General features: G+C 42.7%; 1 protein-coding gene across 1 annotated transcript in view; it reads right to left on the reverse strand.

The window, feature by feature from the left end:
* Nfkb1 (nuclear factor of kappa light polypeptide gene enhancer in B-cells 1) overlaps positions 1-13,086 on the reverse strand; it is a 95,928-nt gene that overhangs the window by 43,903 nt on the left and 38,939 nt on the right. Inside the window, exon 5 of the mRNA XM_013023831.1 lies at positions 6,822-6,970. Within this exon, the coding sequence (XP_012879285.1) occupies positions 6,822-6,970 (149 nt within the window). The remainder of the gene's footprint in view (positions 1-6,821; positions 6,971-13,086) is intronic.

Raw genomic sequence — 13,086 nt, forward strand, 5'->3', positions numbered from 1 at the left:
AAGGGGCTGGAACTAGGATCCTGTTTCTTACTGCCAGTGCCACAATGCTTTGCATGAGTGAGTGGTTTTTAACAGAGTCGCTACACAAGCAGAATCGGCATCACCTTAGAACTTATTAAAGCACAAATTTTAGGTTCCATCCCCAACTTGGGGGCAGGGACTCAGCCACCAGTGCTTTAACAGGGCTCCAGGTGATTCTGGTGAAGCCTGGAGTCTAATGATCATCCAATGAGATGAGAGCCCCTGGATCAGTTGTGTTTGAGTGTCAGAGGGTAGCTTCATCGAGCAGGCAGGTTCAGCCCTTTGCACTATGCCACCTGTGCCATCCGTTATCCATGATGAAGTGTGGAAGCTCCCTGGGGACATTCGAGTCTCCATCACTGGGTTGGATTAACAAGTAGCCACTCTGTGGCTTTTCTCCTTCTCTGGGTTCCATCATAGACTTCACTGGAAACCGGATACTTCTAACATCATTCCATACTGGGGCAATCTTTTCCAACAGGCCCCTTTTCTGTGTGTTAAGGCTTAACCCTCTGAATTTCCCAATAATCAGCCGGTTCAAGACTTACATACAATATAACAATTCAATATGGGCTGTACTAACTCATTAAGGCAGGCCAAATGTTTCTTCTTTGTATTTTTATATTTACATGTCAGCTTGTAGTTACCAGTGGGGATAGCTTATATGTATTAGGTGAACAAAGAAAAACAAAGAAGTAAAGCCGGAAGTGGCGCTGTGGCTCAAGTGGTAGAGCGCTCGTCTTGAGCTGAAGAGCTGAGGGACAGCGCCCAGGCCCAGAGTTGGGGCCCCATGACCGGACCCCCCAAAAAATTCAAGAAAAACAAACAAGTAGAAATGTCACATCTCTCCAAACCTGAGCTACTAGGGAGCAAACAGGGCATGGTGGTTATTGGTACGCAAAGTGGTTGCAGCAAGTCAAGTAGCAAAGCTGTTTTCTTCCCATTGAATGAAAATTATAAGGAACAAAACATATTAAAAACAAAAAAAAATCAAAACTTATAGTAGTCAGGTTCTGGTCACTCCCATGCTTACAATCTTAGCTACTTAGGAGGCCGAGTTCCAAACAGAATAGTGGTTAGAGGCCAACTTGGGCAAAAAGTCTGTGAGACTCTATCTCCCAAATAACCAGGAGAAATCAGGGCTGGAGATGTGGCTCAAGGGGTATAGTGCCAAATAATATCAAGCAAGGGCAAGGCCCTGAGTTCAAACACCAGCACCTCCAACGCAAAATGAACAAATCCCTGCTGCTCAAAGTAAAAATAAAATACCATTAGGTTTTTCTTTAAATCAAGAAACACAGTAAATGCTAACTAAATAAATGACTAAGCTGTAAAATGATAAAAGAGAAAATTACTTACAAAGCATTAAGAAACAACTCCCCACACTAAAATAATCAAGACTTATTTAAAAATACATCAAGACTTACAAATAAATCCTATAATGTGGATAAAAATTTTAGAATTAGAATCAAACTTATTTAAGATAATCAAGACAATAAAAAAATCAATGCTTTTATGTGGATAAAAGTTTTAGAACTACAAGTTTATTGAGAATTCATGCAGAAAGAAAGACGAAGAGATACTACTCTGAACAAAAATTATTCTAGGTGACACAGGTACAGCTCTGGTATACTGTCTGCTCAGTATGCAGAAGGCCCTGGCTTGAATCTCAGCACTGAAAGGAAGAATAAAAAATTGTATTGACAAATCTAAGGAATAACTTTGGCTATCTGCCTAAATTTCTCTGTTCGATACCCTTCTGCAAGTCAGAACTAAAGAACAATAATCAATGTCATACCATAGACCCATGCGGCAAGTTTGCTCATGTTATTTCATATTCTCTAATGTTAGCTCAGTCTAGAATTATGGAGAAATAAGGAGCCTCAAGATAGAGTATGTAGTCTGATTTTCTCACTTTCTAAGGAAAGAAATTAAGGTTTCCAAGAAAATCCCAGAACTTTTTTTTCCCAGTTGAGAGTGATAGAGTTGGAAATAGAATTCTGGTTTCCAGACAGCTAGCATGCTGTTCTTTCTATATAAAACAAAAACAAAACAAAACAAAAAAAAACACAAAAAAGTCATGGAAACAGGGAGAAAAAAAGTAAATCTTGAAGGAAATACCATATTTTAGAAAACAGTATACACACAAGTTTCACAGGCAAAAATCAAATGGGAAAAGAGCACCAATGCTCGATAGAGCATTAAGAAGAATAACTACTGAGTGTGTTTGTAACTTTTGAGTGGCATTCCATCTTCCAGATTTCTCAGCCTTTTCTTCTTTTCTTTTCTGTTCTTCCCTTTCCTTTCTACCACCACCATCATCATCATCATTGTCATCGTTGTTATTGTGGTGCTAGGGGTTGAACCCAGGGCCTTGACTTTCACATGTTATTGAGCCATGCCCCAGCCCTTTGTGTGTGAATGAGTGTGCACACACGTGAGCACCAGTGCTACTTGAGTGCTCTACTACCTGTGCCTCTTCCCCAGCTCTTTTTGCTTTACGTTTTTCTTTGCCTAGGGCTGACTTTCGACTACCATCCTTCTACCTACTGTCTTCCTAGGATAAGTGTGCAGTCTTACCATGCTCATCTTGATAGTTGAGCATGAATCTCATTAAGTTTTTGTTCAGGCTGGCCTTGAACCATGCTCTTCCGGATTACTGCCTCCCGAGTAACTGGGATTATAGTCATCCAGTGCCAGACCTAGCTCTCAGTGAAATTTTTGAGGATTAGAAAAATATCATAGAACTACAATCAAATCAACATCATGCTGATCCAACTCAAGAGTTGAGATCATCATCACAATGTTTGTTGAATGAATAATGAATACTCTCAATGCCTGGGTCCTATACCATACTGAAACCACAGGAGAGTAAAGAGAGCCACGCTTTGTTCAAGGAGGGGAAGTTGAATTCTACTCCTGCCCCAGACTACAAACTACAAAACCATAGTTCATGTCCCCACCCCTCTGTTTTTTGTTTTGTGGTGCTGAAGGTCAAACTCCAGGCTTTGTACAGCTAGTCAAGTGCTCTACCACAGAGCTACATCCCCACCCACCATCAGTTCCTTCTAGAATCCTCCAAGATCACCAAACCAAGGCACCAAGGCATCACATTACAGACAGCATACTGGAAGTGTTAGGAGAACATTATCACATTAGTAACAACATTACAATAGCAGTAACATTAATAAGAAAGTTCACCTACAATTTGTTCCAAGAGGTATGATGATCAGATTGGATTAAACAGGATCCAAGAGAATAAACATCTCAAAAATGATATAAACCTACTCACACCTGAAGCAGATTTGTTAAATAATCACTTTGTCGTCTGAAATGGTGACATTTCAACACTCCTATAAAACAGTCAGGATGTGGAAAAGGACTCCCAAACAGACCGGAAACAGGATGCGTGCACAGAGAGCAGACTTCCAATGTTCAAATCACCTTAAACTTCTTTCAACCTAGAATATTTTCCCCCAAACATCAAGAGAATCCTATCTTAGTGGCTTAAAAGAAAGCTCTCTCTCCCTCCCTCCCTCCCTCCCTCCCTCTCCTCCCTCTCTCCCCCCAGGTTTTCACACCTGAACATTTTGAATCAAACAAAGAAATATCTAAAAACATGAAAGCTCAAACTCCCTAATGCCAACCAACTTGAAAGTTGACCATTCCCTCAGCTTCTTTACTCTAGGGTTAAAAAATTCCTTGAGTGAATGAATAGCCCATATGCACTGGGAATTCAGTTATAAATGAATCAAACCAGGATTCAAAAACCCTGAATAATAGTTTTGAAAATTAAGCAAAATTAACTTCTTCTGTGTTTAAGGAGCCCCAAGTAGGGCTTACAACAACCATTTTGGGGATTATTGATTGCAAATATAAGGTTACACTGTATGCTAAATTACTACACTGTGGGCTATTTCAGTGTTTTTTGGAAACAAAAAATAAGTTCTTATTAAAATTTTTCTCGATTCTTTTATGTTGAAATTATTTCTATAGTAGTTAAATAATTAAATATGATTTTAATAATTAAAAAAATTTATTTAGCTGGGCACACAGATGGCTCACAGTTGTAATCCTAGCTTCTCAGGAGAGTAATATCTGGAGGCTGGTGGTTCAAGACTCCAATTCCGAAATAATTGGCAAAGGCCAGAATGGAGATGTTGCTCAAGCGGCAGAGTGCCAGTCTTGAATTTAAACCTTAATAATGGAAACTATTGTTTTATGTCACCAACTCTTAAACAAATACTTTAAGTGAAAGTCAAATTCTCTTTACATTTTGAGTCTAATGAATGAATTCCATAATAACAAATTTGCATTCGTTGGCTTCTTGTCTGCATGCTGTTGAAGCAGCACAGAACTGAAACAATATTTATTTACTTCAAGCCCCAAATGTGCACACTATTAATTCATTAAGGGTATATCAAGAATGCAAAAGTCAGAGATTCGGATGGTTATGCACACCTGTTATCATAATACTTTGAATGTTGAGGCAGGAGATGCAGGAATTCAAGGCCAGCTTGGACTATTGGTGAGTTCAAGCCAGCATGGGCTACAAAGTGAGATTAGAACTCAAAGAAAAAAAAACCCAAAAGAATACAACAACAAAAAAACCCCCAAAAGTATGTAAACATAACCTAGTAAGTGTTGATTTCTGCTACAGATAGGTTTCTTTGAATTTTCCCTTATCTCGATTTATAGGAGAAGGAAACATTGTTGAAAGTGGCACAAACGCCTCCCACCTTAAGTGACCATATCCTTGGTCATGTGAACTGGGCCACCTTTGATTGTGGAAGTGGCCTGAATATAATTAGGTCAGGACCACAGAGCAAGAGTTGTATTTGGTAAACCTGGATGGCTGGTCACCTTCCTCCTTGAGTTCAAGAGAGACCACACATTTGCATGCTTCCCCCCAGTCTCTTCTTGCCCACTCTTTTAAAAATTGGTTTGTAACAGTTACTCAGTTGGAGTGGAGGATTTCATTGGCATGCCAATCTCTGCCACCCTCTCCCCCATGCTCTCTGCAGCTTTCCCTCTAAGAAACGGCATCCCTAACAGGTTTCCTTGTTCTGTTTCTCATCGTTGCAAATAACTGATTACAACACCGTCCAATCATCTTCTTTATCTTCCTCTCAGGCACACTCCCACCTGCCCGCAGAGTCTATTTCTCTACTGATAGCACCTTTCGTGGCGATGCTGCTCTCATACATACTTTGTATGTACATGCAATATGTTATGCAGTTATTTACCCTCTTTCTTTTTCCATTTCCCCCCTCTACCTCTTCTGAATAGGCTCTTGGCTTGATTCATGTTCTATTTTTAAACATCTAAGTAATTATGTATATGTATATATACACACACTTATATACATGTCCCTGTTTCTAATTATATGCATATATTTATATATTACATATATACAAGTATATATGTAGAAATACATCATATGCACATGTCCAAGGGTATGTATGTTTTTTAGGTCTAGCTTCCACATAAAATGAAAGCATACAACTTTATTTTTTGAGCTTGGCTTGCCTCGCTCCTGAGGCCCTCTTGAAACATGGCAAGTACTCATCTCTCCCTGAATTAACTAGCAGTGTTTTTTTTGTTTGTTTGTTTTTTGTTTCAGGTCCGGTCGTGGGGCCTGAACTCTGGGCCTGGGCGCTGTCTCTCAGCTCTTCAGCTCAAGGCTAGCGCTCTACCGCTTGAGCCACAGCCCCACTTCCGGCTTTTTTTCTTTTTGCTTATGTGGTGCTGAGGAATTGAACCCAGGGCCTCAGGCATGCAAGGCAAGCGCTCTACCACTGAGCTACCTTGCCAGCCCCATAGCAGTGTTAAATATTGTCCAAGTACTGTTACTGATGAGCATTTGTTGTAGGTGCCCCATGTGAAGCCTTCTTTTTTTTTTTCTCCTTTAAATGTGCTCAAATGTTGGGGGTTAGGGAACCTTAACTCTCTCACTGATATCTGTTAGACGCTTCTCTGGGGGCCCCAGTTGCCTTCAACCAATTAGGCATGTGAACAGCATTCATGCCAACACCCAAGAAACAGGACCCCAGAAAGTGGGTTCTGGTGGACTTTGGCCTGGCAGAAGACCTAGCAATGGTGCAAACTCAAAATCCCTTCATTTGCGTAACACCTGTCCCATGACTGGTGCAAACATGAGGGGGCTGCTGTGATTGGTATAGACATCCTGGTCTCCTCCCACTTCTGGGTATATAAGCAGGCTCTTCAACTCCCATTGAAGAGCAGCTGGGAGACAACCTCCCTATTGACCCTGGTGTTCATAATATCAGATTCCAATACAGACTGTCTCTGGAGTAGTCTTTCCCATCTCTGCTGGGAGGCAAGGAAGAGAAGCAGCAGCCCCTTGAAGCAGTGAGATCAGAAAGATGAGCATCAGGGGCAGGCAGTGACTGGTAGCAGAGAGTATGAGTGAGCAATGGAGAAAGTAAAACTTCAGCTGAGATCTGAGTCCTGTGCTGTTGGAGGGTGTGTGTGGGGGAATGGAGACCCAGGCTTGTATACCGAGGCCTGAACCTCAGTTGTTAAAAACCCAGGGCTGGTACGCACTGCCACCCACTCCGATGTCTGCGAATAACCCACAAGGGCCTGAGAGAACTGGAGGAAATTCCCCACCCCTCCCCACAATTTCTATCTGGGTAGAGGAAAACAACAGAGGCCAGCTAGGTTGTAACACTTGAGAGGCTCTGGCTGGCCTAGTGGGAAGGGCGTGTTGGATCCACATCCAGGCACCCCGTGTGCTGCGGGCTCCCCGCTCCCCCAGCAGCATGCCCATCACTTACCCCACGACCATGTCCTTTGGGCCTGCCGTCACCGTGCAGATGCCGTCTTCGCAGTGCTTTCCCACCAGGCTGTGCGCATGCAGGTGGATATTTTTCCCATTTGTGACCAGCTGAACAATCACCTTGGCAGGTCCCACGTAGTTGCAAATCTACAGGAGAAGCACATTGTAAACATCAGCCTATCTGACTGTAACCTAGAAAAATGTCTCTGGTGACTCAGTAAGTATACACAATGGGACACACACTTGTACACACCCGTACGTCTATCACCACAGATTTATTTTTTTTAAATGTCCAATGAACAAAAGACAGGATGGAAATACAATGGTGGCTATATTATATAGTGAGAAAATGGATTCCAGGGGGCCATTAAAAGTATAGGATATATCAGGTGTTGGTGGCTCATGCTTGTAATGTTAGCTACTCAGGAGGCTGAGATCTGAGGATCTCTGTATGAAGCAAGCATGGGCAGGAAAGTTCAGGAGACTCTCATCTCTAGAAATGGAGGCGTGGCTGTGGTCCCAGTGGCTGAGAGCCAGCCTGGAATGAAAAAACAAACGTGTGTGTGTGTGTGTGTGTGTGTGTGTGTGTGAATAATGAGCCCAGTGAATCTTTGTTCTGTATAAATGATTCAGTCTGTAATACTCAGCTAATAACAACAGAAAGCAAAGCCACCAGTGGAACTGGTCTCCAATTTTGGTGGAACAAATTAATTAAAAAGTACTTTGTATAAAACTTGATTTTGATCACCTCAAAGTATAAATCAATTTCTTAGGCATACGAACTGAGCATATTCCATTTATTTATTTATTTATTCTCTTGTACTGAGACTTGAACTCACAGCCTCAGTGTTGTTCCTTAGTTCTTTTACTCAAGGTTAAGCCACACTTCTACTTTGGGCCTTTTTTTTTTTTTCTCGTGGTTCATTGGAGATCAGAGTCTCGAAGACTTTCCTGCCCAGGCTGGCTTCAAATTGAGATCCTCAGATCTCAGCCTCAGAGGTCCTCAGATTTCTGCAGGATGGGGAATAAGAAGTTTTGGTTCTGTCCCATGGTTGACTGCTGTCTCTACGTATTCTCTGGAAGGCTGATGCCAGTTCTGGGGCCCTTAACAAACAGCTAGAGAGCACTAACTAAACCAATTGATCACACTTTGAAGTGGCAGTCAGCCCAGGAAGGCCACAGTGGATGCTTGGTGCCATCAGGCAAGTCTTTTTAGTTCTGTTGGACAGCAAGAGTTCCTTGAGAAAACCCAATCGCTTTGTCTAATTAGGCCCCACAGCGCTGCCACTGAGAGAGGGTAGTCATTGGCATGGAAGGAAAGAGGCGGGAGGTGTGCTCAGAAAGCCCTTGAATGTTTTCTCTTCTGCCTTCAAGACGGATGGGGTGGCAAGAAAGAGGAACTGGGGTTTCTCTGAGGTGAAGGACCTGAAAGATTCGCCAGTGACTAATGTGTTGTTTGATCCGTGTGAATAGAGTCCAAGTCACCACGGCATCATTCGGTTTTTACACAGACCACAGAACAGGCGCAGGCAGGTCCCTGGGTCTGTGGACTTTCCAGAGTACTGATTGGAAGGAGAAGGCTGTGTGGAGAAAGCAAAGCAAAGCTCCAGGCAAGGTGCATGGCACATGCGGACTTTGGCAGGCTAGAGGAGAGTGCCTCTCCCTCAGGGCCCCTGACTGACAGTTCCCTGCAGCCGATTCAGATTTGTTCTATGGAGAGAGGGGATTCTTTTTACTCAGCCTCTCCTTCGCTTCACTGAACAGCGATTTCCTTGCAAATGAAGCGTAGGAAGAGCAACTTCCTCTGTTATGAAGGTTTTTTTGAAAGAGTCTGAACAGAGCACTCTTAAGCACGACTAGCTTAAAACTCAGGCTCAGCTTTCAGCCACAGCCAAGGTTAGACAAAGACACAAAATTGTGTAAACTATCAAGGGAGTGGTAGGGGTCAGTGGCTGGCCAGGTGTAAAGACAGTTCCGCCATTTACTGGCTGAGTGACACTCAGTTTCTTCATCTGTAAAATGGGGTGGATGATAGTTCAAAGCTTCATGAAGGCACATAAAGTCTTGTTTGTTTGTTTTCTTTTTCCTTTTGATGGCACTGGTGGTTGAACTCAGACTGGATGCTTGCTAGACAGGCAATTAGCTACATTATTTTTCAGACATTTATTATTTTTCCTCCTAACTATAGATAGCCTTTGGAGTAGCTGGGATTGAAGATGAGCCACTAGGCTCAGCCTAGTTGTTGAGATAGAGACTTGTTAACTTTTTGCCAGTGCCGATCTCAAACTGTAATCCTTCCAATTTCTGCCTCTCAAGTAGCTGGGATTCTAGGTATGAGCTAGTATGTTTGGCAAACAGCAGCTGTATGCTATTATTTAAACCATCATCTTGTTTATCATTGCCCTGTACATTTCTAACCGGACATGATGTTTTAAAGAACATCCCTTTCCCGCTTCTTAAAGCCAGGCATGGTACCTCATGCTTGTAATCCAGCATATAGAAAGGAGGCAAAGGTAGGAGGATCCAGAGTTCAAGACTAATTGGGTTAAACAGTGAGCTCTTTCTTCAAAACAAACCGACAAAAAATCTGAAGCCAAACATCATTACCACCACCAACACAATCATTTTGCTTAGAGCAGGTGGTGGAAGAAATGGTCAATTCCAGCCACTTCTATTCTGAGGAAAAGTTTTATTTTCAGAGTGCCATATGTGACCAGGTTTTGTTATTTTTCTAGTAATAATTATGTTCTCATGGCAACAACTCATTCTTGGAAGTACTCAGGCTTTCTTGGCTTCCCTGATTAAATTTAAGACTTAATGATAGCATGGCATCATGACTTATACCTATAATTCCAACTACTTGGGAGGCAACTGGGAGATTGTAGTTCAAGGTCAGCCCAGGCCAAAAAAACCCCCACATTTTTTGAGATTTCTTCCTCTCAACAAACAAGACTGACATAGTGCTTCACACTTGTAATCCCAGTTATGAGAGAGCCATAAGTAAAAGAATCATGTTCAGATAAGTAAAAGAATCATGCTAAAGTAAAAATAAGATGGAGGTATGACTCAAGTAGTAGAACACCTGCTTACTAAGTACGAGCCCTGCGTTTGGACCCTACTACCAGCAAAAATAGTCATAAGGAAAAAAAAAGACTTTCTTCCAGAAGCCTTGTGAATCAGCACCTGCTTGATGACCATAGGCCAGATCTGCTTTGTGAGTAAGATTTAGAAAGGAAGGGGATCCAGGTAATCGTGGTCTCAGTCAGATCACCTACTTTTACTGAACTGTCATGCTGCAGAAAAGTACATGCTATTTCTCAGAGGTTAAAGTTAAAAGAAGTCATCTAGAAGTTTCTAAGAATCACAATTTGAAACATCCAGTTTCCTCTTCAGGTAAATTTGGCCAAATCACTCTGACAGAAAGTAGAAGCAATGTGAGTATAAGATGTGATATACAAAATTGTTCATTTCTGCTTGCATTTTCCCCAGTAACAATGATGATGATGATGATGATGATGATGATGAAGATGATGATGATGATGATGATAAAGAAGAGGAGAAAGGGAAAAATATCCATAATTTCCCAACTTAAAACCAGTCTGTCCTGACTTGGTTCTCTACCCCAGAGCAGTAGAATGAGGCAGCTTGAGAGCTCCTGGAACCATGCTGCTAGGCTCCAATTTCCTGGTTGTTATTTAATTCACCATGGCAACCAGGAATGATGGCTGATACCATCTTTCAATTTCCCCATCTATAAAACACTGGGTGCTGGTGGCTCATGCCTGTAATCCAAGCTACTCAGGAGACTGAGATCTGAGGATTGTGGTTCAAAGCCAACCCAGGCAGGGAAATCTGTGAGACTCTTATCCAAAATGCTGGAAATGGAGCTGTGGCTCAAGTGGCATGGAACGAGCACCCCAGGCCCTGAGTTCAAGCCCCAGCACTAAAACAAACAAAAACTATGCCAACTGAACAAAAAAATTTGCACAGGATAGCTTTTAGACTCCAAAGACTCCAATGTCTGGCTCTGAGTGAGATTAGCAATCTGAACTAGAACGCCTCTCTTCTGTCTGGTCCATTACTTCATGGACAACCAATATCCATCCATTTATTTGTTGTATATTTGGTGTAGACTCCTGTAACCACCCCCACACTGAAGAAAGTAACAGTGAAGGGAAAGGGCATGATTCCTCTTGTTAGGGGAAGTGGAATTTGGGGACCAGAACTATCAAATAATCTCACAGACACACAGAAGTATATGTAACTCTTACTATGTGATAGGATCTTGGGCTGGACAGAAAGTGAAAACAAGCTCTCTTCCAGAGGAGAATGAAGCTGACCAATAGGATCGTTCCAAGAAGAGGTAGCAGGTAGGGGGTGAGGCAGTTAGGCCTGTGCTGGCAGGAAGAGCAGTGTGCTCCAGGACTGGAAGGTGACAGTTCTCCTTGGAGTGTCCCAGGCTAGCTCACTACCACCTTCAAGTGGTGCTAGCACTAGCCAGGTGTCCCCAGCCTGGGCAGGAAAGTCTGTGGGACTCTTATCTCCAATAAACCACCAGAAAAACTGTTGCTATGGCTTAAGTGGTAGAGTGGCTAGCCTTGAGCTGAAGAGCTGAGGGACAGCACCCAGGCCCAGAGTTCAGGCTCCATGACTGACTCCCCCCCCAAAAAAAATAATAGAAGTGCTCTTATCCCTTTGCAAATGGCCTTCATAAAAAAAATCATGCTATGATATGATTAAACCATGCATTCATGCTTAGTTTTCAAGTCAGATTAAAAGGAGAAATGCAAAAAAATAAAGAGAAGAATCTTTCTTTAATAATATAGCGTCTCTCAAGGATGAAAGTTAAGTCAGGTTTAGTTGCTATCTATGATTTATTATCTGAGTGATCAGGAAATAGAGTTTAACCTTTCCTAAAGGAGATAGTACACGTTGACATGAGAAGACACTCAGTGTGGTCCGTGTCTTCCTTCTGGGGATTTCAAGTTGATCTAATCTGGGATCTAATCCTAGCATAGATCCACTCCAGCTCTGTGGCCTTAGACAAGTTGGGTGACGTCTCTGAGCCTCAACTTCCATGCTTACAAAATGGGCCACGATTGTAACAGCACAGGGCTATTGTGAGATGGTACAGTGTCTGCTATATGCTAAGTACCATGGAAGCGCCAGCTTCTTCTGCTCTCTGTATTTGTTAAGCCCCCTTCCCTCCCCCCATGGCCCTGTGAGATTAGTACAGTTTGCACTATTTATAGATAAGAAACTGTTGAGACCGGCTCAACCCGAGCCTGGTGGAGCTCATCTTTAGTTTTCAGAATATCAATGCTCTCTGTAAGTGATGGAGAGACTGAACAACACCCGCTGGTGCATCCAGTGTTGATGAGACTGTGCTTCTCCCGCTGAATCACTGACGTTCTTCTTTTGCTCACTGAGCACTGAGTTCATGGGGGCTCAAGACCTCCCTGTAACCACAACGGCCGACCACTGATAAAGCAAGCTGGAGGGGACAGCCCAGCTTCTACCCCTGTGCCAACGCAGCTCTCCACAGTGGGACTTTTTTTTCCCTGTTAAACTTTGACCTAGGCTTTTGTTTTTCTAGTTTCATTTTAGTTTTCAGTTTTCTTTTATTTTTTTTTATCACATCAGATCTGCCGATCAATTACGCTTCCTTCAGAAAAATCAAGGCAGGAAATACACCCAGGGCCAAGGGACCAGCTTCTCAACAAGAGTCAATACTTTCAATAGCAAACTACAAATGAGTCTTCACCTTTGCAAGGCAAAATCATTCATGACTGCCAAAGGGGAGGCGGGGAGAAAGCGTGTCATCAGGCTAAGAATTCCGTTAGAAATAGTCCTAGATAGGCCAGGTTTTTATTTCATTTTATTTTGACAATTGGGTGCCTTCTTAAACAGGAAGTCAAGTTTAAAAGTGATATGCTGGTCCCTTCCCTTCTCCTTCCCTTCCCTTCTCTTTCCCTTCCCTCTCCTTCCCTTTCCGCCCTCCCTCCCTCTTTTCCTTCCTGCTTTCCTTTTAGTTTTCTTTCTGCCAGTCCTGGGCCTTGAACTCAGGGCCTAGGTATTGTCCTTCAACTTTCTCCTCAAGGCTATCCTGCTACCACTTGAACCATCGCTCCATTTCTGGGTTTTTGGTGGTTAGTTGGAGAGAAAGAGTCTCACAGACTTTCTTGCTGCTGCTGGCTGTGAAACAAGGATTACAGGCATGACCACTGGTGCCCAGCTGGCACCGCTTCTTTCTGTATCTTTCT

This window comes from Dipodomys ordii, unplaced genomic scaffold, assembly GCF_000151885.1.
Source record: "Dipodomys ordii isolate 6190 unplaced genomic scaffold, Dord_2.0 Scaffold70, whole genome shotgun sequence".
Taxonomy (NCBI): Eukaryota; Metazoa; Chordata; class Mammalia; order Rodentia; family Heteromyidae; genus Dipodomys; species Dipodomys ordii.